The sequence below is a fragment of the Rhododendron vialii genome, chromosome 2a, assembly GCF_030253575.1.
Source record: "Rhododendron vialii isolate Sample 1 chromosome 2a, ASM3025357v1".
NCBI classification, from domain to species: domain Eukaryota; kingdom Viridiplantae; phylum Streptophyta; class Magnoliopsida; order Ericales; family Ericaceae; genus Rhododendron; species Rhododendron vialii.
The window spans coordinates 4,313,919-4,340,230 of NC_080558.1; the positions used below are offsets into that span (position 1 = coordinate 4,313,919).

At 38.8% G+C, this 26,312-nt stretch overlaps 1 protein-coding gene across 1 annotated transcript; it reads right to left on the bottom strand.

Moving 5' to 3' along the window:
• Window positions 1–12: 12 nt before the first annotated feature.
• Window positions 13–7,450, bottom strand: LOC131315538 (protein NLP3-like). Its single transcript, XM_058344648.1, has 2 exons — window positions 6,779–7,450; window positions 13–368 (listed from the first exon to the last, which is right to left on the bottom strand). The coding sequence occupies exons 1-2, from the start codon at window positions 7,263–7,265 to the stop codon at window positions 13–15; spliced, it is 843 nt and encodes a 280-aa protein (XP_058200631.1). The 5' UTR covers window positions 7,266–7,450.
• Window positions 7,451–26,312: the final 18,862 nt, after the last annotated feature.

Here is a 26,312-nt window from a genome sequence, read left to right on the forward strand (position 1 = left end):
CCCTTTCCCTGATCACCTAGAATTCAACTGAGCCTCTACCATTACACCAACCCCTGTTCCCTTAACCCCCATCCCAATTGCCTCATCTTCATCATTGCCCAAACCCGCATCAAGGTTCTCTTGTTGAGCTGTAGCCAAAAACTGTGGCGGCAGAATTTCGTTTTCGAAAAAACTATTTGTGTCAACAGTAACCGTCAAGGCTTGAGTAGAAGGCACAGTATAAGAAGACAACTGTGGGATTCCCTTTTGACTGACAACCACGGGAGTTTCATTCGGGAGAGATTGCCTGATAAATTTGTGTTCATTGCGAGGTGGCCATCTGTGGATACCATACTCCCGACAAGAACTTTTCAGTTTAGTGATGCTAACTGCAATAGGGAAGAAGTCAAAAGCTCAATATTTTTTTACCAAAGCAACTCCAACGCACATTTCCAATTTGGAGAGCCACAAAAAATATGTTTGAGTAAAAAAGAATTGTATTCAAAGCATATCACTGTTGCGTAAACTAAGGATCAAACCAGAACACAAACACACACACAAACACAGAGACAAAGATTTACGTGGTTCCCCAAAATCGGGTACGTCCACGGGGGGCAGCCAGATTATATTTAGGAGGAGGAGGATTACAAATCACTCAAACTCACACTCACTCACAGACTGATACAAATGCATACATATGCAGCTCTCAAACTCTCTCTGATTTTCCCACTCTCTGGTCTCTCACTCAAGAGAGATACAAAACCATGGAGCAAAGCTCGAAATTTATAGGCTGTCCAAACTTCACTGTTCATGGCCATGCGAGGATCATTCAATGCAAAACCCACGCCTGGGATTTTCATAATCTAGAGAACTTCAAAAAAGTCCAGAAAGTGGATTGAGCCAAATTTTAGATTTGACAAATGAGCCGAAGCTCAATTATGAGGATGGGAGCCACCATACCCCATAAGTCAATAATCTCCACCTTGGCGACAATTCTCCAAAGGTTCGATGCTGCCCCCAATGCGCCTTTAGGCGCTCTGAACTAGAGAGATGTTGATCAAGCCCAAACAATGATTGAACTTGATCCCAGTAACAACCTTTGTCAACATATCAGCTGGGTTGTCTGCAGTGGCAATCTTCTCAAGCAATATGTCCCCTTCTTCTAGAATTTCCCGAACAAAGTGAAAACGGACATCTATATGCTTTGTCCTGGTATGGTGCACCTGATTCTTTGCCAAATGAATGGCACTCTGACTATCGCAATAGACATTGATGTGCTCCTGTTTGGCACCCAAATCACCAATCAAACCCTGCAACCAGATGGCTTCTTTTATGGCCTCAGTCACCGCCATATATTCAGCCTCCGTAGTAGATAGTGCAACCGTGGACTGTAAAGTCGAACGCCAACTAACTGGTCCTCCTGCCATAGTGAAAACATAACCAGTAGTTGACCGCCTCTTATCCAGATCACCAGCGTAATCTGAATCTACATAACCAACTGCAAGCTGATCACCAAATTTCTGATCTCTCCCAAATTTTAGGCCAACATTAACTGTGCCCTGAATGTATCTAAGAATCCATTTCACAGCCTGCCAGTGACCCTTTCCTGGATCATGCATATATCTGCTAACCATACTGACAGCGTGTGAAATATCGGGTCTGGTACATACCATTGCATACATCAAGGATCCCACAGCGTTGGCATACGGAACTTGGGCCATCTGTTTTCGTTCCGCATCAGTACGAGGTGACATCGAAGCGCTGAGCTTAAAGTGCAGGGCTAATGGTGTACTCACGGGTTTAGCTTTGCCATCTATGCCAAACCGTTGAAGTACAGTCTTCAGATACTGAGTCTGCGATAAGCAAACTGTGCCCTGCTTCCTGTTGCGCTGAATCTCCATCCCAATGACCTTCCTTGCTTCTCCAAGGTCTTTCATTTCGAATTCTGAACTCAGTTGTGCCTTCAACCGAGAAATCTCCACCTTGCTCTTAGATGCAATTAGCATATCATCAACATATAAGAGCAAATAGATAAAGGAACCATCCCGAAATTTACGAAAGTAAACACAATGGTCAAAACTGCTGCGAGTATACCTCTGCGTAGCCATAAATTGATCAAATCTCTTGTACCATTGTCGTGGCGACTGCTTTAGGCCATATAGTGACTTGCGAATACGGCAAGCCCAATTTTCCTTTCCGGAGACCTTGAAACCATCTGGTTGTGACATATAGATCTCTTCATCCAAGTCGCCATGCAAAAATGCAGTCTTAACATCGAGTTGCTGTAACTCGAGGTCGTACTGCGCAACCAAAGATAATAGAATGCGAATCGATGCATGCTTCACCACTGGAGAGAAGACCTCATTGTAGTCAATCCCTTCGCGCTGAGCATAACCCTTTGCCACCAATCTGGCCTTATGTCTAACACCACCCTTGACCGAACTGTCCTCTTTGTTGGCGTAGACCCATTTGCATCCTATTGCTTTATTCCCTTTGGGAAGTGGTACCAGCTCCCAAGTTTTATTCTTGTGAAGAGAACTCATCTCCTCATTCATAGCCTGCTTCCATTGAGAACTGTCAGAACCTGAAACGGCCTCCCTATACGTATTCGGAACACCTGTGATAACCGGAAGGGCGTATGCAACCATACCATCATATCGGGCAGGTTTTCGAATCTCCCTCCTCGGACGGCTAGTAGCAATAGACTGTGTTTGCGCTATAGCCTCGGGAACTGAAACATCATCAGACTCAGAACTCGAATCTGAAACATCACTGTAGTGCTCCTGTGGTGGCGAAATGGTAGGAACTTGAACTACAGGAACCTCTAGCTCCACCTGCTCTGACTGCTCCACCTGATCTGAACACAATGGAATGGTGTTAACCTTTCGAGAGTTGGTTTGAAGCATGGCCGACTCATCGAAAGTAACATCTCGGCTGGTAATAATCTTCTTAGACTCCGGGCACCAGAGTCTATAGGCCTTTACACCTGGAGTAAAGCCAACAAATATAGCCTTCCTAGCTCGAGGATCCAGCTTAGATTCTGTGACATGAAAATAAGCAGGACAACCAAATACATGCAGCCGATCGTAATCAATCGAAGATTGACCAAAGTATACCTCCATGGGAGTCCGTCCGCCAAGTGCCTCTGACGGTAGCCTGTTGATCAACTGACAGGCATAGGCGACTGCCTCTCCCCAAAATACTTTGCTCAAACCGGCGTTGGACAACATACACCGCACCTTAGTCACCAAAGTACGGTTCATCCTCTCTGCAACTCCATTTTGCTGTGGAGTCTTCACGGCGGTGAAATGTCGGACTATCCCCTCCTTCTGACAGATTTTGAGAAAGGGATCTGAAGTATACTCACTACCGTTGTCTGACCGAAGTACCTTGATTTTTCTGCCAGTCTGAGTCTCCACCCTCTGCTTCCAACGAAGGAAAGTGTCAAGGACCTCGTCCTTGCGTTGCATGGGATAAACCCATACTCTCCGTGAAAAATCATCAATAAACGTGACAAACCACCGTTTGCCACCAAAAGTTGCTGTCGTTGTGGGCCCCCAAACATCTGAATGAACATAATCCAGAATACCCTTCGTACGATGAACTGCGGTGCCAAATTTGACCCTGGTCTGTTTGCCCAGAACACAGTGCTCACAGAATCCAAACTTCCCTGTCTTGGCCCCCTTAAGGAGACCTTTCTTCACCAATCCTTGTAAAGCTTTCTCTCCGGCATGACCTAGGCGCATGTGCCAGAGTCGGGAAATGTCATCTGTAGCATCATCTGAGCTGCTGCTGGAGATGGCTACTCCTCCTGTAACTGTGCGCCCGTCGAGGAAGTATAAATTTCCTCTCCGAGTGCCTTTCAGGACCACTAATGCACCATGGGTTACTTTCAAAGCTCCACCTTCTAAAGTAATCTTGTAACCTTTTGCATCCAAGGTTCCAAGAGAAATCAAATTTTTCTTCAAATCCGGGACATACCGGACATCTGTCAAAAGCTTGGTTGTACCGTTGCGCAACTTGAGTCGGATTGTACCTATCCCCTGAGTTTTGCAAGCATTGTCGTTGCCCATCAAAACTACGCCACCGTCAATCTCCTGAAAGTTTGAGAACCAGTCCCAATGGGGACATATATGGTAAGTACATCCCGAGTCCAGAATCCATTCATCTGAATTTGTGTCTGATGAAACAATCAAGGCTGATGCCAAGTCGTCAACCTCTCCTCTTGCAACATTTGCTCGTTGTTGTTGTTGTTCCTTGATTTTGGGACAATCCTTCTTCCAGTGCCCCGTTTCATGACAGTAAGCACACTCATCCTTTGCAATCTGCTTCCTGTCACCGGATTTCTGATTCCTTTCAGCTGATTTGCCTTTTGACCTGGACCTGGACTGTCTCCTCCCGGACTGTCTATTCCTCGATTCAGTCCTTCCCCTTACTGATAGTGCTGATGAAGAGGGATCCCAATGAACTTGTTGATCCTTCTTCCGTACCTCGTTGTTAATCAAAGTAGAGCAAACGTCATTAAAACGAATTTCATCTTTTCCATACAGTAAGGTAGTAACCAAGTGGTCATATGTATCAGGCAAAGAATTTATCAACAAAAGTGCCTTATCCTCATCGTCAATTTTAACATCAAGGTTTTGCAAATCGGCCAAAATTTTATTGAAACTATTTAGATGTTCGTTCATTGACGCACCTTGTTGATACTGAAAACGATACAGTCTCTTCTTCAGGTAGAGTCTGTTCTCTATGCTCTTCGTCATGTACTTGCTCTCTAATTTCTGCCACAACTCCTTGGCTGAATTGTCCCTCATGACGGAATACTTGATGTCTTTGGACAAACAAAGACGGATCGTGCCACAAGCTTGCCGATTAAGCTTGTCCCAATCAGAGGTGGACATATCCTCAGGACGATCGTCCAAAGTGAATTCCAAATCTTGTTGATTTAGAATATCCAAAACTTCGCATTGCCACATGCCGAAGTTAATTGTGCCATCGAACTTATCCACTTCGAATTTGGCATTCGAAACCGAGCTCCTCCTCATGTAGGAACTGACCGAGGGCTCGTCTGAAGTCTTCTTATCTGATGATTTGTCCATAGGTGTTGAAGAAACAACACTAGGGCTCTCCTCGTCGATGCTGGACATCCAACGAAGTCAAAAGCGAGAGTTTTACCGCTGAAAATACTCCCAACAGATTTTTCGGAACGGAATCTCGAAAAAACGGGGCACGGGGTTGGATCTGGAACGTCGAGATAGTCAAAATCGACTACTCACGGGCGAAAAACAGAGTCCGAATGGCTCCGGAATTGAGAAAACAAATTATGGAATATTCCTTTCAACCAAGGGAATATTCTGCTGACTGTGCATGCTGACTGTGCACGCTGACTGGATGATGACATCTTGCTGATGTCATCGTCTTCAACCTGCAGCTGCGTGTGGAAACGTATCAGAAGCGCGTCAGATCCATTTTTCGATTTGACCGTTTACGCGCAACTTTGACCGGGAAGGTGCGGATCACCCCGACGTCGGATGAAGGCTTATTATACCTTCCCGAAACCGTCTCGACGAGACAAACAAGATGGACAGATCAGATCGTATTTTCGAGCTGTTTCGAAAAAACGCAGATTCGAACAGAGGCAAAAACAGAATTTTGCTTTGTGTTTTGGCTTCCCAAGCTCTGATACCAATTGTTGCGTAAACTAAGGATCAAACCAGAACACAAACACACAAACAAACACAGAGACAAAGATTTACGTGGTTCCCCAAAATCGGGTACGTCCACGGGGGGCAGCCAGATTATATTTAGGAGGAGGAGGATTACAAATCACTCAAACTCACACTCACTCACAGACTGATACAAATGCATACATATGCAGCTCTCAAACTCTCTCTGATTTTCCCACTCTCTGGTCTCTCACTCAAGAGAGATACAAAACCATGGAGCAAAGCTCGAAATTTATAGGCTGTCCAAACTTCACTGTTCATGGCCATGCGAGGATCATTCAATGCAAAACCCACGCCTGGGATTTTCATAATCTAGAGAACTTCAAAAAAGTCCAGAAAGTGGATTGAGCCAAATTTTAGATTTGACAAATGAGCCGAAGCTCAATTATGAGGATGGGAGCCACCATACCCCATAAGTCAATAATCACCACATTCACAGTGACTATATAACCACAATTCTCAAGTCCTTTGTACGTATGGTTTTATGCACTTCCTCTCTTCTACTTCTTTTCGTACATTTCCGTGTGTCTCCAAATATAGCATCTTAAATTGAGGTATTCAATTGCGATCTCCCATACAGAGCATGATAGAAACTAAAAGGGTGTATTGGTTTTAATCAGAAAAAACTATGATTGAAGAAGTTTATGTTACTATGTAAATTGACATGAATTTTATTCTTCTGAGTTGTATGTATTGATATAAGATTTCACTCAATTAAAAGCTTGCGCTTAAATTGATTTGAATGTGAGAGAGTACTCCTATAGTCCCTATGAATTTACCATGTAATATATTGGAATATAAATGTATATGAGTATCTATCATTATGTTTTTATCTTTTGGAAAAAAGATTATTTGTTGATTAATGTAAAACTCTGTTGTAAAGCAATTGAACTTTGAATTCACGAATGACCCTAATAAAGAATATCAAGCGGAGGTAAGAACGTGAACATTAACATTTTGCCAAGTGCTACACATGTGAGAAGTTGGTAGCACTTTGTATGCCCTTCTAACCTAAAAAAAAACAAGAACAAAATTGAGATTTTCATTTCTTGGAGGAGGGCATGTATGCGTACCTTTGAGATGTTTTGCAGCATCTTTGCTATGCATTCCCTTAGTTTGTAAGATATCCTCCAGAGCCAGAGGAATTGCAATTTTAACCCCATTTGTTTTCTTGTTTCTTCTCTCTCCAACTGGGTTCTTTTCCTTTGTTTTCTTTTTTCCCAAACATTCAGAATTCAACTGATCTGCCATTTCACAATCATCCCCTGTTCTCTCACTAACAATATTTCCAACTGCCTCAACTTCATCAATATTCTTCGCGGCCTCGCTGCATCCCAATTCAAAATCTTCATTTGGGTTCTCTTCTTCTGATCTGTTTTCATTTAGGAAGAGCCTAGGGGAATATGAGTGCTGCGACGGAGAGGAATATGTGTGCTGCGACGGAGAGGAATTCAACCAGTGCCGCAACGGAGAGGAATTCAACCAGTTCAACTCCTCCTCGGAATCTTGTACAATAGGCTCGTCAGATTCCAATTCTTCAATGTTCCTAAACCCAACCATTGCCACATTTACCAAATTAGTAGCACTAATTTGAAGAATGGAGAATTAACAGAGGGGGATTGAAATTGGAAGCAAACCCAAGTGAATTAAGTAGTACTGTAAAAATGAAGCGGAACAAGAGATGAGAGGGAACCCAGAGTGAATCAGGGTTTGATGTGCCCGTGAGAAGAAGAAGAATTGAGGATTCACCCCCACTAGATTTCCAGGGTTCTACAGCTACTCCTACCTGCCCCTATGTTTTTAAAGGAAAAAAATAAGGGCAAATTTTCGTAGTCATCCCTCTAGTTTTCAGTTGTTTCAATTTTATCTATTTAGTTTCAATTGCTACCAAATAAACAATATAGTTTGTTTTACGTTTCAAATTGGTAAAATCGTTAACACCCTTAATGAAACTGACGGAAAAATATGATTAAAAAATTAAGTACTCCAATTTTCAATCCAGTTAAACCGGTGCGAAGATATTATTTTTTTGATCATTCTATCCTAAATGGTCGTAATAAATTTTTGGCTCTAAGGCCTTTCAACGAGCATCCGAATACTCTTTATTTAGTTTCAGGGCTCTCTTAGGGTGCTCATTGAAAGATCTTAAAGCCAAAAATCCATTATGACCATTTAAGATAAAATGATCAGAAAAATAAGATCTAAGCACCGGTTCAAACAAATTAAAAATTGGAACACTTATTTTTTTATCTATATTTTTATGTAAACGGGGTTGAAGTCTCAATAATGTCCAACGCTCGGTAACAACTTTTTTTTTTTAATCTAAATTTGAATCAACACAAAAAGATCAAACAGATCCTAGACATAGAATTAGAATCCAGGGTACAAATTGCAAGGATATTCTCCTTTGCTTTCCCGATGGGCTAGGGTCAGTGTTTTCCCTAATGGGTTCAAATCATAGCAAATCAAAATTCCAGGCGTAATTATAGTATTATACCAAGAATGAAAGTATCCATAGGATCAGCCAACCCAACAAGCCAATGAGGGGCAGCGCCCTTAGCTGGTCTCAACTTCATGGTGAATTCGCGATCTCCAACTTTAACGAATTCTGGCGCGACTATTATAAACAACTAACAATACTGTAGCTTATCACAGTTGTTTTGTCCGATTAATCTTCCATTATGATAGTTTTAACAACTCTTGTTCTTCACATGTCTTCTTGGCTAGGTGCTTGGCATGTGGTACTGGTAGGTATCGTATCAATGCATCTTTAGAGTAGTTATGAAGGAGACGATTTTACTGATCATTACATAATGCTCCCTCCATGCCATTTTTGATTTTATTTGCTCTTTATAGGCATCACAACTATTTGTGGAGTCCTCCTAATATTGTTTAGATTTACGCAATTGCCCTTCAAAAACAAATGAAACCCCATGCACTCCAAGTCTAACCAAACTTTTATGGGGTAAAGTTTGGAAGGTTGCTTTGTTTTGGTTGCTATTTTTAAAAATGAAGCAAATACATTGGAATGGCCCAAAATGAAAAGATGAGCAAACAAATACTCCTATTAATTTTACCTTTAAGAAAATAGATTCCTTCAATTTGGTCCCAGAAAGTCAAAGTTACAACCAACTCAAATTACTCTCCAACCGATTTGGTCAAAAAGCCTTGGTACGTTGGTAGGGATTTCCAGGGAGAACTTAAGGGCAAAAGGAAGCTACATAAGAGTTTTTTAATTTTTTTTGTAGTTCATTAACTAGAAATCCACAAATCTAATTGTTGTATGTTACTCCCATTCGATGGAGACCAGTACTGTAATTAGTTGAAAGGTTGGGAGCACGGTGTATTTGTAAGAAACCCAAAGGGAGGATGGTGAAATTACCCTAAAATTTGAATGCCGGCCGTCAACACGTATTCCCAAGATTAGCTAATTGAAATATACAATGTTTTAGTCAACATGTGTACGTATGATTTATGCATATATTCCTTTTTCAGAGTAGAATATTGAATATCAAAAGACAAATTAACAATTTGTCCTTCCTACATTTTAATTAGCCAAAGTCTCTCTATGTTGTTCAACAGGTTAAATTTGTCAGAAAGTCTAATGGTACCGACCAAACCCCCACCGAAATTATACCGACGGCCACGTTGGGTAGTCTCCGGCCACCGGACTGTCAATCCGATCCATCCAAAAATTCTATAAAAAAAAAACCGAGGAGGTTTGCGCATGAATCAACAGCATCCGATGTGTGTAGGGTGGTTGGATCAAGAACCATATTTTTTGTGTATATATGTATATGTATATATACACGGAAAATATGGTGCTTGATCTAACCACCCTACACACATCGGATGCCATTGATTCCTGCGTTGGCCCACTCATTTTTTTTTTTTAAATTTTGGATGGCTCGGATCGACTGTCCAGAGGCCGGAGATGGCCCGACGTGGCCGTCGGTACGATTTCGGTTGGCTAATGGTCGGTACCATTAGCAGGGCTATAAACTTGTGGCTTCCTCGATCCTCACTCTTTTTCAAAATTTGTTTGCCTATGTTGAGGAAAATGGGTTCCGATTCATGTTATCAAACTTCACTTTTAAATTTTCCGCAATATACAATGTGTTCCTAGAGCATATGAGTATTTGATCAATATGATTTTTGACATGAATTAATGTTCTATTTAAATGATTTCTAAAAACATAAACAATTCCGATCACCAAAATATATCAGGAAAAAACAAACAAATAAACCGGACTGGACATTTTTTGATCATTCCGTTTGAAACTAGATAACTACATTGGGGATTGGCTGCTACTCTTTTGCTGTACATTCGGCATATTACGCGTAGAGAAGAGAGAGTTCAAAGAATCCCAATGCTAAGTTCAAGCACTTTTTAGCGGTACAATAAAATAGTCTCTGAATTGCGTGCATGTATCTGCTCGTAGATTTGTAATTAGCAAGGGCCCAAATCATATGTATTTCTATATTAGTAGCAAAAAAATATTATCCGAATATATTTGCTACTATCTAGTTCAGAGAATGAGATTATATCATGGGTATATACGTAATTGGCATTCAATCTTGTACCTACAACCAAATAAACGGTTGATAACTTAAAATTTTAAGATATTTTTTCACACATATATAGGAACTTTATGAACTTTTTCTTCCTTCAAGAGACTTGCAAGGGCAATCTACTTTTCCACATTAACCTCAAAAACTAGTACAATAATTAACAGGAGTATTCGGAGTTGTGCTGGGCCCGGGCATCCCTTTGCACCCCCTTGTGTCCGCCCAAAATCTGCACACTAAAATCCAAAATTTGTATACGAGTAAGCTGGACATTTTCTGGTCAGTTTGAGCCATTAGATTTCGGGAGGTTTCATTGTGGTACTTATTAGATAATGAATTTCATCGGTGTGTGTAGTAATGAACGGTTGCCAACAAATCACTTTTTCCATCATTTGAATCTTATCTTCTCATGAGGTAAGACATATGCAATTATCATCCATGAAGTCATGAACCAAAAGTAGTTCCATCACCTGATTCTGTATTTGTTGTTGCCCTTTGTTTCCTTATCCAAGACATACATCCATAACGCGAATAAATGACCAAAAATTGAATTCAGTTCCTTGAATATTTTACTGCAGCTACATGCTCCTTTCGGCGTAACCTTAGAGCACACTTCAACTATTGCCCACGTTAGGGCGTCCATCGATTCAAGTTCTGGTGAGAGTTCTTTGATTTTGAATATTCAGTTCAACTATTGCACACTTCAAATATTCAGTTCCTTGAATATTTTTAGAGTAGTAATGAAGGAGACGATTTTTTAAATCATTACATAATACTTCCTCCACGCCATTTTTGATTTTGTTTCCTCTTTATAGGCATTACAACTATTTGTGGAGTCCTTTTAATATTGTTGAGATTTACACAATTGCCCTTCAAAAACAAATGAAACCCCATGCACTCCAAGTCTAACCAAACTTTTATGGGGTAAAGTTTGGAAGGTTGCTTTGTTTTAATTTGGTTGCTATTTTTAAAAATGAAGCAAATACATTGGAATGGCCCAAAATGAAAAGATGAGCAAACAAATACTCCTATTAATTTTACCTTTAAGCAAATACAATCCTTCGATCAATTTGGTCCCAGAAAGTCAAAGTTACAACCAACTCAAATTAGTCTCCAACCGATTTGGTCAAAAAGCCTTGGTACGTTGGTAGGGATTTCCAGGAAGAACTTAAGGCCAAAATGGAAGCTACATAAGAGTTTTTTAATTTTTTGTAGTTCATTAACTAGAAATCCACAAATCTAGTTGTTGTATGTTACTCCCATTGGATGGAGACCAGTGTAATTAGTTGAAAGGTTGGGAGAGCGGTGTATTTGTGAGAAACCCAAAGGGAGGATGGTGAAATTACCCTAAAATTTGAATGGCGGCCGTCAACACGTATTCCCAAGATTAGCTAATTGAAATATACAATGTTTTAGTCAACATGTGTGCGTATGATTTATGCATATATTCTTTTTTCAGAGTAGAATATTGAATATTAAAAGACAAATTAACAATTTGTCCTTCCTACATTTTATTTAGCCAAAGTCTCTCTAGGTTGTTCAAGAGGTTATGCCTTTTTCTTTTTTATTTTCGAAAAGAATTTTTCAAAAAATTCTCCCTAGAGTCCTCCTACTTCTAACATTTCTCTCTTTATTTCTGTAACAACCCGGATTTTTGACCCAATTTTTTTCTAAATATAATATTATTAGAATTATTTTCTTTAATGCAATTCTTTTTTTTTAAATACAATTATGCATACAATATATACATGCATTTTTTTTTAAATTTTCCTACACATACATATGTACATGCACACTCATTCTCCTCTCTCACCTCAAACTCCTTCTGCCTCTCCGTCTCCTACTCAGTCTCTACTTCCTCCCTAACCCAAAAATCAAGCCCTATTCGTCCATTCCAAATTCCATGAACCCAACCCCATTAAATTAACTCTTATCATCTTCTATCAAAATTCTCCTATAAATACCCCACCCCCTTGACCCACGAAATTTACACCACAATATTCCCCACGCTCCACCAGTCCAAAAGAGAGAGAAAACCAAGTTTCAATCTATGGAGTTCTGGAGAGAGAAAGAAAGAGAGAGAAAAGTGGGTTTCGTACCAAGACCCAACCAAAACTCAATCCGACCATTCCAATCTCTTCCTACTACTCCTAGCATCACCAAGCATCGTCCAATTTGGTTCCAAAGTCTTCCGATCAAAGAACCCGAAGTTTTTCTTCCCCAAAATTCAAGATTCGTTTTTAAATCAATTCGATCCGATTAAAGGTATTATAATCATATCCAACCTCTTCTCTAAGTATATTAAGTGTTTATATGCTTAACCCTATGTCCCGAACGAAAAAAATATAGTTAACCGCGCGTTTTCTGCCGTATTCACCAAATTGATATTATGTTTGAGCCTGACACTTTATTTGTAATTATTTGCGAAGAAGATGACCTTTCTGATATTTATTTTACAATCCGTCTGATATTAGTATTATGAAAATCTACTGATCTGATATTATTTTCTTACAATGTAATATCAACTTAGTATAAAACGTATAATAATATCAGTTTAATTTATCTAGTAGATTTAGTTGTTTTTAAATGTTTCGAAACAACTTTTCGACCTTTCGAACATTGTTTTGACCCCCGAACTATTTTTCCTAGACTTTTCACACCTGAAAGATCATAACTTGTTAAAATCATATTTTTTTATATTTAATTATCTATTTATTGAATTATTTATTAGTTATCTATCAAGTCTACTAACGAAAAATCTTTGCGATCTTCCAAACAACGTTTTAATACCCAAACTAAATTTTTTTAGACTTCTTGCATCTCAAAGATGATATCTTGTTAAAATAATATATTTTTTAATTTAATTTACTATTTATTGTTATTTCTATAGCGTTTTCAATCAAAAATTCTTTACGACCTTATAAACGTTATTATAAATGCCCGAATAATTTTATTTCGACTCTCTATATTCCAAAGATGAAACTTTGTTAACCTCAATATATTTTAATCAGTAAATTATCTATTATTTATTTACTTCACTTTCGGCCACTTTATTTAATATCTTTATTTAAAATAATCCCGCGACCCTCCGAACTTAACTTTTGGCACTCAACTGATTGTATAGAACCTTTAGGACTCTTATTAAGGTCATGATAAATATTCTAATATTTTTATCTATTTAATGTATTTAATTAGTTTTTAATTAATATATTATCTTAGAATTAATTAATAAGAGCCCAGAAAATTTTCCTTTTAATTCTTTTTAAAACTCTTACTTGATATTGACATTGTGACCATACAAGATTAAGGGCAATGGCCAGTTCATAATAAGTTGCGTGATTACATTGTTTATTAATTGTTTTAATTATTATTGATTTGTTGTATATTGCATCGATACTTGATTTAAGTGATAGATTGGACCCTAGAGACATGGGGTGGTATGCGAGTAGAATTCATCTAGACGATGCTAGATAATGGATGAATTGGAAAGTTTTATTTCTAGATTGCCTGCAGGCGTAATGTTGAGATTTGTGATGAGATTGAAACTGGCGTGTGTCCAGTGATGAGTTGATAAACTGGCGTGTGTCCAGTGCTGGCGTGTGTCCAGTGATGATTTGATAAACTGGCGTGTGTCCAGAGATGATGGTGAAGTGGTATATAAGATAGGCGAACCCTAGTTGTGATTCAGGCATGATAAGCTTTCCCCTTGTTGTAGTTATTGGGATGCATACTCGGTACATAACTTAGATGCATCTGCGACAGCAAAGGGAAGTGACCTCATGGGACCGAGCATGGCTAGCGGTTAAGGGAGGAAAGATCCCGCGGAGGAGATCTTAGATTACACGACAAGTTAATGGATAGTAATAAACTGGTTTATGTGGAACAAACTTTGTCTTACTTTTTCGCACTATTATTATCCTGCTGCTTGCTATCTGTAATGTAAGAGGGGTGGTTGGGTTGGATTATTCTATTGGGTGATTTATCACTCACGGATACGTCTGTATCCTGGCAAATTGTTTGCTTCGGCGATCAATTTGCTAGAGGGTGCAGGATTCACTGGAGATGATTCGAAGATGTTGCAGTTCAACACGGAGAGAATATCAGGAACGAAGATCGAGTATGTTTCGGATTTATATCAAGCTTAGAGTCAGCTCTGAAATTAATGTATTTTGAATCAATAAATTTATCTTGTGACTGTAATAGTTAAACTTTATTTTGAAAAATTATATTTATTTAGCAAATTTTCTTAAAATTTTATTTTATTTTACTTCCGAAAAGTCAGGGCGTTACAAATGGTATCAGAGCATAGGTTCAACACTCGGCCTTGGGTAGATTGGGTAGACCACCCTCTGATAGAGTAAATCCGAGTAGCTAAACGTTTACGGTATTTAGTACTTTCCTAAACTACGATATATCCTACCTAAGTATATCATATAAATATTTTTTTTTACCTGTTGCGACTCAGACTTTGAGGAGATACGAAATCAACGTTGACTCCGATCAGAAGGAAGCGACAGAGGAACCGTTCCATTTTATCATTTGTTGGTTGATCAAACGAGACGAAGAATTTCAGTATGAAGAAGGCAAAGAAACAAATCTCGACAATGGAGGATAAGGTACTGTTGAAAGAGACTACTCAATAAATAGAGTACTTGTCGAAGAAGAATTTCCTTTCTTTAGGCGGATAACGATCGAAAGTAGAGTAGAATCAATGTGAGAATGTTGTTGCACACACTTCCTTTTGAGAACCAGATATTTAGAAATCTCAAAACCCTAAACCTAACCTCGTAGAGCAGTCGTTACAAGATTGGCACAAAAGATCGACGACATCGCCCTCAAAGAATAACCAGTGAAGATCCAGGATCATAAAGAGAAATGTATTCAAGGCGTACCCATTCAACTCGTCCGAATACTTTGGCAACATTGAGAGACCAATGAATCAAATTGGAAACGAAACGATGCTACGCTTCAACTGCTGTATCTGATATTTGCTAATTTCGAGGACGAAATTATTCTAAGGGGGGTAGGTTGTAACAACCCGGATTTTTGACCCAATTTTTTTTCTAAATATAATATTATTAAAATTATTTTCCTTAATGCAATTCTTTTTTTTTAAATACAATTATGCATACAATATATACATGCATTTTTTTTAAATTTTCCTACACATACATATGTACATGCCCACTCATTCTCCTCCCTCACCTCAAACTCCTTTCGCCTCTCCGTCTCCTACTCAGTCTCTACTTCCTCCCTAACCCAAAAATCAAGCCCTATTCGTCCATTCCAAATTCCATGAACCCAACCCCATTAAATTAACTCTTATCATCTTCTACCAAAATTCTCCTATAAATACCCCACCCCCTTGACCCACGAAATTTACACCACAATATTCCCCACGCTCCACCAGTCCAAAAGAGAGAGAAAATCAAGTTTCAATCTATGGAGTTCTGGAGAAAGAAAGAAAGAGAGAGAAAAGTGAGTTTCGTACCAAGACCCAACCAAAACTCAATCCGACCATTCTAATCTCTTCCTACTACTCCTAGCATCACCAAGCATCGTCCAATTTGGTTCCAAAGTCTTCCGATCAAAGAACCCGAAGTTTTTCTTCCCCAAAATTCAAGATTCGTTTTTAAATCAATTCGATCCGATTAAAGGTATTATAATCATATCCAACCTCTTCTCTAAGTATATTAAGTGTTTATATGCTTAACCCTATGTCCCGAACGAAAAAAATATAGTTAACCGCGCGTTTTCTGCCGTATTTACCAAATTGATATTATTTTTGAGCCTGACACTTTATTTGTAATTATTTGCGAATAAGATGACCTTTCTGATATTTATTTTACAATCCGTCTGATATTATTATTATGAAAATCTACTGATATGATATTATTTTCTTACAATGTAATATCAACTTAGTATAAAACGTATAATAATATCAGTTTAATTTATCTGGTAGATTTAGTTGTTTTTAAATGTTTCGAAACAACTTTTCGACCTTCCGAACATTGTTTTGACCCCCGAACTATTTTTCCTAGACTTTTCACACCTGAAAGATCATAACTTGTTAAAATCATATTTTTTTATATTTAATTATCTATTTATTGAATTATTTATTAGTTATCTATCAAGTCTACTAACGAAAAATCTTTGCGATCTTCCAAACAACGTTTTAATACCCAAACTAAATTTTTTTAGACTTCTTGCATCTCAAAGATGATATCTTGTTAAAATAATATATTTTTTAATTTAATTTACTATTTATTGTTATTTCTATAGCGTTTTCAATCAAAAATTCTTTACGACCTTATAAACGTTATTATAAATGCCCGAATAATTTTATTTCGACTCTCTATATTCCAAAGATGAAACTTTGTTAACCTCAATATATTTTAATCAGTAAATTATCTATTATTTATTTACTTCACTTTCGGCCACTTTATTTAATATCTTTATTTAAAATAATCCCGCGACCCTCCGAACTTAACTTTTGGCACTCAACTGATTGTATAGAACCTTTAGGACTCTTATTAAGGTCATGATAAATATTCTAATATTTTTATCTATTTAATGTATTTAATTAGTTTTTAATTAATATATTATCTTAGAATTAATTAATAAGAGCCCAGAAAATTTTCCTTTTAATTCTTTTTAAAACTCTTACTTGATATTGACATTGTGACCATACAAGATTAAGGGCAATGGCCCGTTCATAATAAGTTGCGTGATTACATTGTTTATTAATTGTTTTAATTATTATTGATTTGTTGTATATTGCATCGATACTTGATTTAAGTGATAGATTGGACCCTAGAGACATGGGGTGGTATGATAGTAGAATTCACCTAGACGATGCTAGATAATGGATGAATTGGAAAGTTTTATTTCTAGATTGCCTGCAGGTGTGATGTTGAGATTTGTGATGAGATTGAAACTGGCGTGTGTCCAGTGATGAGTTGATAAACTGGCGTGTGTCCAGTGCTGGCGTGTGTCCAGTGATGATTTGATAAACTGGCGTGTGTCCAGAGATGATGGTGAAGTGGTATATAAGATAGGCGAACCCTAGTTGTGATTCAGGCATGATAAGCTTTCCCCTTGTTGTAGTTATTGGGATGTATACTCGGTACATAACTTAGATGCATCTGCGACAGCAAAAGGAAGTGACCTCATGGGACCGAGCATGGCTAGCGGTTGAGGGAGGAAAGATCCCGCGGAGGAGATCTTAGATTACACGACAAGTTAATGGATAGTAATAAACTGGTTTATGTGGAACAAACTTTGTCTTGCTTTTTCGTACTATTATTATCCTGCTGCTTGCTATCTGTAATGTAAGAGCGGTGGTTGGGTTGGATTATTCTATTGGGTGATTTATCACTCACGGATACGTCTGTATCTTGGCAAATTGTTTGCTTCGGCGATCAATTTGCTAGAGGGCGCAGGATTCACTGGAGATGATTCGAAGATGTTGCAGTTCAACACGGAGAGAATATCAGGAACGAAGATCGAGTATGTTTCGGATTTGTATCAAGCTTAGAGTCAGCTCTGAAATTAATGTATTTTGAATCAACAAATTTATCTTGTGACTGTAATAGTTAAACTTTATTTTGAAAAATTATATTTATTTAGCAAATTTTCTTAAAATTTTATTTTATTTTACTTCCGAAAAGTCAGGGCGTTACAATTTCTCTCCACTTATTACCCCTACTATTTTTCAAAAAAAATTTCAAAACACAAACCAAACAAAGCATAAATTTGTGGCTTCCTCGATCCTCACTCTTTTTTCAAAATTTGTTTGCCTATGTGGAGGAAAATGGGTTCCGATTCATGTTATCAAACTTCACTTTTAAATTTTCTGCAATATACAATGTGTTCCTAGAGCACATGAGTATCTGATCAATATGATTTTTGACATAATTAATGTTATATTTAAATGATTTCTAAAAAAAAAAAAAAACAATTCCGATCACGAAAATATATTGGAAAAAAACAAACAAATAAACCGGACTGGACATTTTTCGATCAATCCGTTTGAAACTAGATAACTACATTTGGGATTGGCTGCTACTCTTTTGCTGTACATCTGGCATATTACGCGTAGAGGAGAGAGAGTTCAAAGAGTCCCAATGCTAAGTTCAAACAGTTTCTAGGGGTAGAATAAAATAGTCTCTGAATTGCGTGCATGTTTCTATTCGTGGATTTGTACTCAGTAGGGGTTCGAATCATATGTAGTCGATCTATAGTAGTAACAAAAAATATAATCAAAATATATTTGCTACTATCTAGTTCAGAGAATGAGATGACATCGTGGGTATATACGTAACCGACATTCAATCTTGTACCTACAACCAAATAAACGGTTGATAACTTGAAATTTTAGGAGATTTTTTCACACACATATAGGAATTTTATGAACTTTTTCTTCCCTCGAGAGACTTGCAGGGGCAATCTACTTTTCCACATTAACCTCAAACACTAGTACTAAAATTAATGGGAGTATTTGGAGTTGCGTTGGGTCCGGGCACCCGTTAGCACCCCCTTGTGTCTGCCCTAAATCTGTACACTTTTTTATTTTGAAAATCCAAAATTTGTGTATGGGTAAGCTGGACATGATCTGATCAGTTTGAGGTAGAGGTGTCAAATGGGCACGGCCCGTTTAACTCCGTGCTAATCGTGCTTCGTGTTGTGCCGTGCCGGCCCATTTACAGTATTTTGCTAAAATCGTGTCGTGCCGTGCCGTGCTGTTTGTCAATCGTGCCGTGCCGTCCCGGCCCGTTTTCTTAAATCGTATCGTGTCGTGCCGGCCCGCTTGCCAATCGTGTCGTGTCGTGCCGGCCCATTTTCTTAAATCGTGTCGTGTCGTGCCGGCCCGCTTGCCAATCGTGTCGTGTCGTGCCGGCCCATTTTTTTAAATCGTGTCGTGTCGTGTCGTGCCGGCCCTTCTTGTTAAATCGTGTCGGGCCGTGCTGGCCCGGTTTCTTAAATCGTGTCTTGTCGTGCCATTTTCAATCGAGTCAAGACGTGCCGATCTGTTTACTTAATCGTGTCGGAGTGTGCCGTTTTAAATCGTGCCGTTTTAAATGAATTCCTTCAATGATGGATGATGATAATGTCGTGTATAGGTTGATCAATGTGAAATAGTCCCAGGATACGGATGATAATGGCTATGGTCCTATGGAAGCTTGGTTGGTTGTTACGCTCCGTTTGAAACTTTGAATATAGATGTTATTCTTGTCTATTTGAATGTGACTTCCAATTTTTGTTCCAATTCCACACTAAGAATGATAAAAATGATGAGAATGTGACTTTCAAATATAAATGTTATTTTTGTTCCAATTCCACCCATTCAATAAGAATGATAATGGTGTCCCTAGACCCTGATCAATCAAATGCAAAATGACGTAAAATTTAACAATTAAAAAAATAACATTACAAACCAATGGTCTTGAACCATAAGTATTTTGATAAGTTTTTTTAATTTTACTTGTTATCTTGTAATGTTAAATTTACAAACCAATGGTCCAATTGTCCAAAAGCCTATTCACTGAATCACTAACAAAAACAAAAGAAATTTTTTTTACCAAATAAAATTTGATAATTTTTTTAAAATTAAATTAAAGGTAAACAAATATTTTTTACCAAATAGAAATTGTTTACATATTTAAAATTAAAAAAAATGCCATTTGGTTCTCTCTTTTTTTTTTTCGTGCCTCGTGCCGTGCCCTTCCGTGCCCATGTCGTGCCCGTGCCCGTGCCCGTGCCCGTGCTCGTGCCCGGCTAGAACCGTGCCGTGCCGTGCCGTTCCTGTCCACTTTTCGTGCCCGTGCTCGTGTCGTGCCCGTCTACGACCGTGTCGTGCCGTGCCGTGCCAAGCTAACTTTCGTGTCGTGCCCGTGCCGTGCCGCCCACTTTCGTGCCCGTGCCGTGCCCCCAGGCCCACTAAGACCGTGCCGTGTCGTGCCGTGCCAGGCCAAGACCGTGCCTGTGATGTGCCGTGCCGTCCCGTGCCCGTGCCGGCACAGCCCATTTGACACCTCTAGTTTGAGGCGCGGAGAGAGAATTGAGATAATTACAAAAGATAAGGATCTGATCAGTTTGAGGCGCGGAGAGAGAATTGAGATAATTACAAAAGATAAGGAGATAAAGATTAGGAAGGTTAGGAAAGAGAAAGGGTAGTTTAAGATTTATTTGAATTTGAGGATGGGAAGATAAGTTTTTAAACCCATTAGGATGAGGACATAAGTATCTATGTAGGGCATGACCCCTATTTAAAATCCCCTTAGTATTTTTACTAAAAAGTGTAAAAATTAAATAAGTTAACTAAGAAAATTACCATGTCCGGCAAATCAAATATTTCCTGAAAAATTCAATAATCCTTCTCCTTCTCAGATTGTATTATTCATTTACAAAAACTAGAAGGCTAGGTGTAATAGTTTACCTTTTTTGGAATTAATGGACAAGAATGCACTAGATTGTATGCACCTACAATTTTTATATGACTACATATGTTCTATAATTACCTAGGTTGATCGAGAACACATATATATATGATAATTTAACTGACACAGTTTTGTTATCTGCAGTGGCAGAAATTGATAATCAGCATGCATTCGTATGTTGTAAAGAAATTGATTGCTCGCCGACTCAACTTCGATGACTGGTGCAGAGCAGAAGTGGAATAGGAGTAGTTTCGAGGACTACGTGGAGTACGGGTTCCGTAACTTCTCGTCGCGTTACGCCGTGGTCCCGGTGTTGGCGGCGAAGTCGTAGATGGATCTCGGGAAGGTACTAGGTAGCGGTGGTTCTCGCGTACGACTCGGCTCGTTGCTATAAAAAATTCAAAATATGTTCGATTATAGAGAAAAAAAATTTAATGGAGCTTCCGTAAATAAGGATTACGGATCTTAATCTCGCGTGTTCAAAAGTGTTTTAGACAGTTCGGGTTAAAAGCAAACTATTAACGGTAAAGATATTTCTTATCGGTAATATAATTTAAAAACGTATCGCAACTATTGATTGTTGAAACAGACGATTGAGATTGTGTGGAACCGTGAGTAACTTATTCCGCCATCGCCGTGAATAAGTTCTTCTCTCTATTTGGGAGGGGAGCGTGGGAGAGACGTTGCGGCGGGCTGACGGGCGCTGGTGGGTGTGCGGAGTTATTAATTAGGGGAAGGTTGCGCTGGGGATGCATGAGGTGGATTTCACTTGCATTAGTGGAAAATGAGATAGTGAAATACACCAGGATGCGTGTGGGTTTCTACTTTTGGTTCGCATATTTTATTTTAGATAGTGAAATACACCATATGCGTGTGGGTTTCTACTTTTGGTTCGCATATTTTATTTTATTTTATTTTTTGTTTGAATTTTTTGACAGATTTCTTGTGTAACGGTTCTTTAGGTGATGATAAATACGGAGTAGTTTATTAACAGATAAAGATTTCTCTAATGACGATGTTTGTTTGGCAACAAGGGCGGAAGTGTAGAGGAAAGAGAGGTGAGCTGTAACCCAGGTGAAGTGAAAAAAATTTAAAATAGTTACATGTAAATTTTGGCCCAATAAACTTCATCCCATCTTATTTATATGTAAACTTGTTGAAAATATCAACTCAGATTTGATAATAAATTATTTTTAGTCTGAAGCAAAGAAGGACACAACTTCAGTAGCGTACAACTTCAATATTATACGCTTTTTGTACGTTTTTAATTTTTTTTTAAACATTTACGTATTTATGTACAAGTTTGTCGGACATTAATTATAAAACTCTTTTTGGTTCTCACACACACACACACACACACACACATATATATAGTCTCATTCTCCTAAGGACCACCTTAACTTAATAAAATAAGGACCTCCCTTTCCCAATAGAATTTCGATGATCCAAGCCGCTCAATGTGTTCAGAACGTGATTTTAAGGATACCCGCGAAAAATCAGCAAAAAAAAAAATGACCGGAAAGGCTTCATCCGAGCAGTTTTTGTTTATTTTTTATCGAACGATTCAAATAAAAACTGCTCGGATGAAGCCCTTCCCGGTCATTTTTTTTGCTGATTCCACGAGGGTATTCTTAAAAATCACGTTCTGAACACATTGAGCGACTCGGATCATCGAAATTCGAACGAGAAATGAGAGGAATGGATAGGTCCTTATTTTAGTTAAAATAAGGACCTCCTTATTTGAAAATGACTGTATATGTATATATATATATATATGCACACAGAAATCTTCAGGTAAGGACCTTAAAATGAGGTCCTCATATGCGGACCTTCCATTTCTTTCCGATCGGATTTCGATGATCCGAGCCGCTCAATGTGTTCAGAACGTAATTTTAAGGGTACTTGTGAGAAATCGGAAAAAAAAAATGACCGGGAAGGGCTTGATTTGAGCAGTAGTTATTTGAACCGTTAGATAAAAAATAAACAAAAACTGCTCGGATAAAGCCTTTTCCGGTCTTTTTTTTTGCTGATTTCTTGCGGGTACCCTTAAAATCACGTTCTGTACACATTGAGCGGCTCGGATCATCGAAATTCGATCAGAAAAGGGAGGTCTGTATTTTATTAAAATAAGATAGTCCTTATAAGAAGGAGACTTTTATATATATATATATACACACACACGCACACACACACACACTCGGGATCCAATGAGGGATCCCACATGGTCTTACCGTGCGGGACTCCCCTTTTCCGAACAAATTGCAACAATCCGAGCCGCTCAAAGTGTGCAGAACGTGATTTTAAGGGTACTCGCGAGAAATTGACAAAAAAAATGATCGGAAAGGGCTTGATCCAAACAGTTTTTTACTGAACCGTTCATAGAAAACTCTTCGGATGAAGCGTTTTTCGATCATTTTTTTTGCTGATTTCTCACAGGTACCCTTAAAATTACGTTCTGATCACTTTGAGCGGCTCAGATCATCGTAATTTGATCGGAAAAGGGGAGTCCCGCACGGTAAGGCCGTGCAGGATCCATTAGGAGATCCGGACTCCATATATATATATAAAGTTAGGTTCCGGTGAGGGATCCCTCATTTTATTAAAATGCGGGACTCCCCTTCCCGATTGAATTTCGATGATCCGAGCTGTTCAAAGTGATCAGAACGTGATTTTAAGGGTTCCCGTGAGAAATCAGCAAAACAAAATGACTGGGACGGGCTTCATTCGATTCCGTCTTGTCTGCTTGAGCATTTGTGACTGACTTTGAGCCTTATGTTTTGTTTTTTTCCTGGGAAATGGCCCTTTGATCCTCTAAAAGTGTAATTGGTTGTTGCTTTCAATGAAAGATAATTTACCAAAAAAAATAAAAGAATTCTCTTTCTTCAGTTTCAAGTTTCAATAATTCCCCAGCAAAGAGTTTACACATTGACATGGACATCTTTGTTGATTGTAATAAAACACATCCAAATTATGCATAAGCAAAATTCTGGGCTGGTCTATTTTTCAATTTCATAGCCCACTGGATCCGGACTAATTCACAGAGACATATAGCCTACTCTTCCCACATATACCAGGTAAAAAATTGCATTCATAGCAAAACACAATTCACTTTCACTAACTACAATTGAATTTTTCTTTCCCTTTTCTAATGACTCTGTCAAGGACTTTGCGGTGAGTCCGGACTATTTCACAGGGACATATAGCCTACTCTTCCCACATATACCAGGTAAATTCCGAGCCTAACCCTGCAGCAAGAAGCAATCTTAAGGGAGAGTGAGAACTGAATATCAATACCCTACCCCTCGTTGGCACCCCTTGTGTCTGCCCTAAATCTGTACACTTTTTTATTTTGAAAATCCAAAATTTCTATACGAGTAAGCTGGACAAATCACTTTTTCCATCATTTGAATAATCAATTGGAGCCATTAAATTTCGGGAGGTCTTCATTGTGTTACTTATTGGATAATGAATTTCATCGATGTGAGTAGTAATGTAGTAGTTGCCAACAAATCACTTTTTCCATCTTTTGAATCTTATCTTCTCATGAGGTTAAGACATGCGTATAGCCGTCAAACATGTTTTGAAATCAATTCTGTGGCATCATTCAGAGCAAGAAGCATACTATTTGAGTGCAACTGGGCAATTATCATACATGAAGTCATCATGAACCAAATGTAGTTCCATCACCTGATTCTGTATTTGTTGTTGCCCTTTGTTTCCTTATCCAAGACATACATCCATAATGCCACTAAATGACCAAAAATGAATTTAGTTCCTTGAATATTAATTTTACCGCAGCTACATGCTGGTGGCAGCTGCGATTTCATTCTCAGTGCTCGTCCTTTTGGTGCAACCTTAGAGTACGCTTCAAGTATTGCCCGCGGTATCTAGGGCATCCGCCGATTCAAGTTCCGGTGAGAGACATTTGAATTTTCCTAGCTCAGATGTCGGGTGTGAATGTGCAACTATGCAAGTAAGAACAAGTGTTGGAGGAGATGGTTTCTGAGTTACTGGTTCAAGCACCCCTAGCTAGTTTGTTCAAGCCAAGGTTCTGGACCAGATGACATAGAAATCCTTGGGAGATATCCATGTTTGGGGAGAGGTTTGGTGCAACACAACTGACGGATCCAGGAGTCCATATGCTACAAATTAAGCAGGATGCCCTGATTCCTAAACGGTACCTTTTAGAATCAAATGTAGCTGTTGATGTTCACCAAATTGCTTGTGGTGTTTGACATTTTGCTCTTGTTACAAGGCAATGAGAGGTTTTTACCAGGGGAAAGGAATCTGGGGGGAGACTTGGTCATGGAATTGGAAAAGACTAAAGTTGCCCTCGTCTTGTTGAATTTCTGGCTGTTACAAATGTAGTACAGGTAGACTAAAGTATGCATATTGTTGATATTACAAAAATTTGAGCTTTTAGCTTACTATTGTTTCTTTCATCCAACTGTCTGGAACTCAGATCCTCTGATTCCACAGTAAAAGAAGGCTCGCGGAGCAGCAGGCTGAAGAATGGTGGATGGAAAACAAAGACAGGCTACTTAGAAGGTACAACCGGCCGGTAGCAAACAGTGCATGTCTCAACCGGATCATCCACAGCTCCAACTGCTTCTGATGAGAATGACGAGGCAACCCCATCTTCTTGATCTTGGTTTTGAAGCTTAGGCTCCTCCAATCAAAGCCTGACAAGTGGAAGTAGGAACAATACACCAGCTCCTATTACCATGGGTCGACACAAGGTTCACCCTTAGATGATGGTCTCATGGCATAAGAGGGAATTGAGCAAATCAGATGCTCTTGTGTTTAGCGAAGAGAAGTATCAGAAGAAGAAAAGTTCAGTTGACCTAGAAGCAGACAAATATTGCCTGTCATCTTACTCAATTATCTTTGGTGGTGCTATTGCCAGCACCCGGGTAGTTATAGTTTAGTTGTACAGAGGGAAGTTTTTAAGGGCAAAATGTGAAAGAGGAATCAATCAAAAGCCAGGGGAGTTGAAACTGTCTTACAAGACAATGGTTACTGCTTTGTTGTCTTATTCATTTGCAGTTATTTGTAATGGAGTGGTTTCAGTTATTGTTTTGTTTACCTTTGTATGATTAGGTTGTGGTCCTCTGGAGCTTTCCCTATCGAACAAAGACCAAAATTTTCTAATTACTCACATGGCTTTTGGATCCCGCATCAATACAGTCGGATTCTGAACGAGAAAACAAGGTAAAAGAAATGAAAGACCCCCGTTGTGGGTACTCTGTACATTAGTCTATATATAGTTGATTACATGAGCTAATTACAAGGAATGAATATCACTAATTGGTACAAATTGTGGAGCAAATCATGGGATTATGATTGGGGGAATCATGGGACTATGATTGAGGGAATCATAGGATTATGATTGACTTCCTTTACGCCCCCTCAAGCGAGATGGAACAGAGTGGAGGTTGAGCTTGCCGGCAAGGGACACAAAACGTTCGCAAGGGAGTCTTTTGGTAAAGATATCTGCTAGTTGCAATTCAGAAGGCACATACTGAATGCGTAAAGCCCCGCGAGCAAGTAATTCCCGTGTAAAGTGATAATCAATTTCAATATGACGGGTGCGAGCATG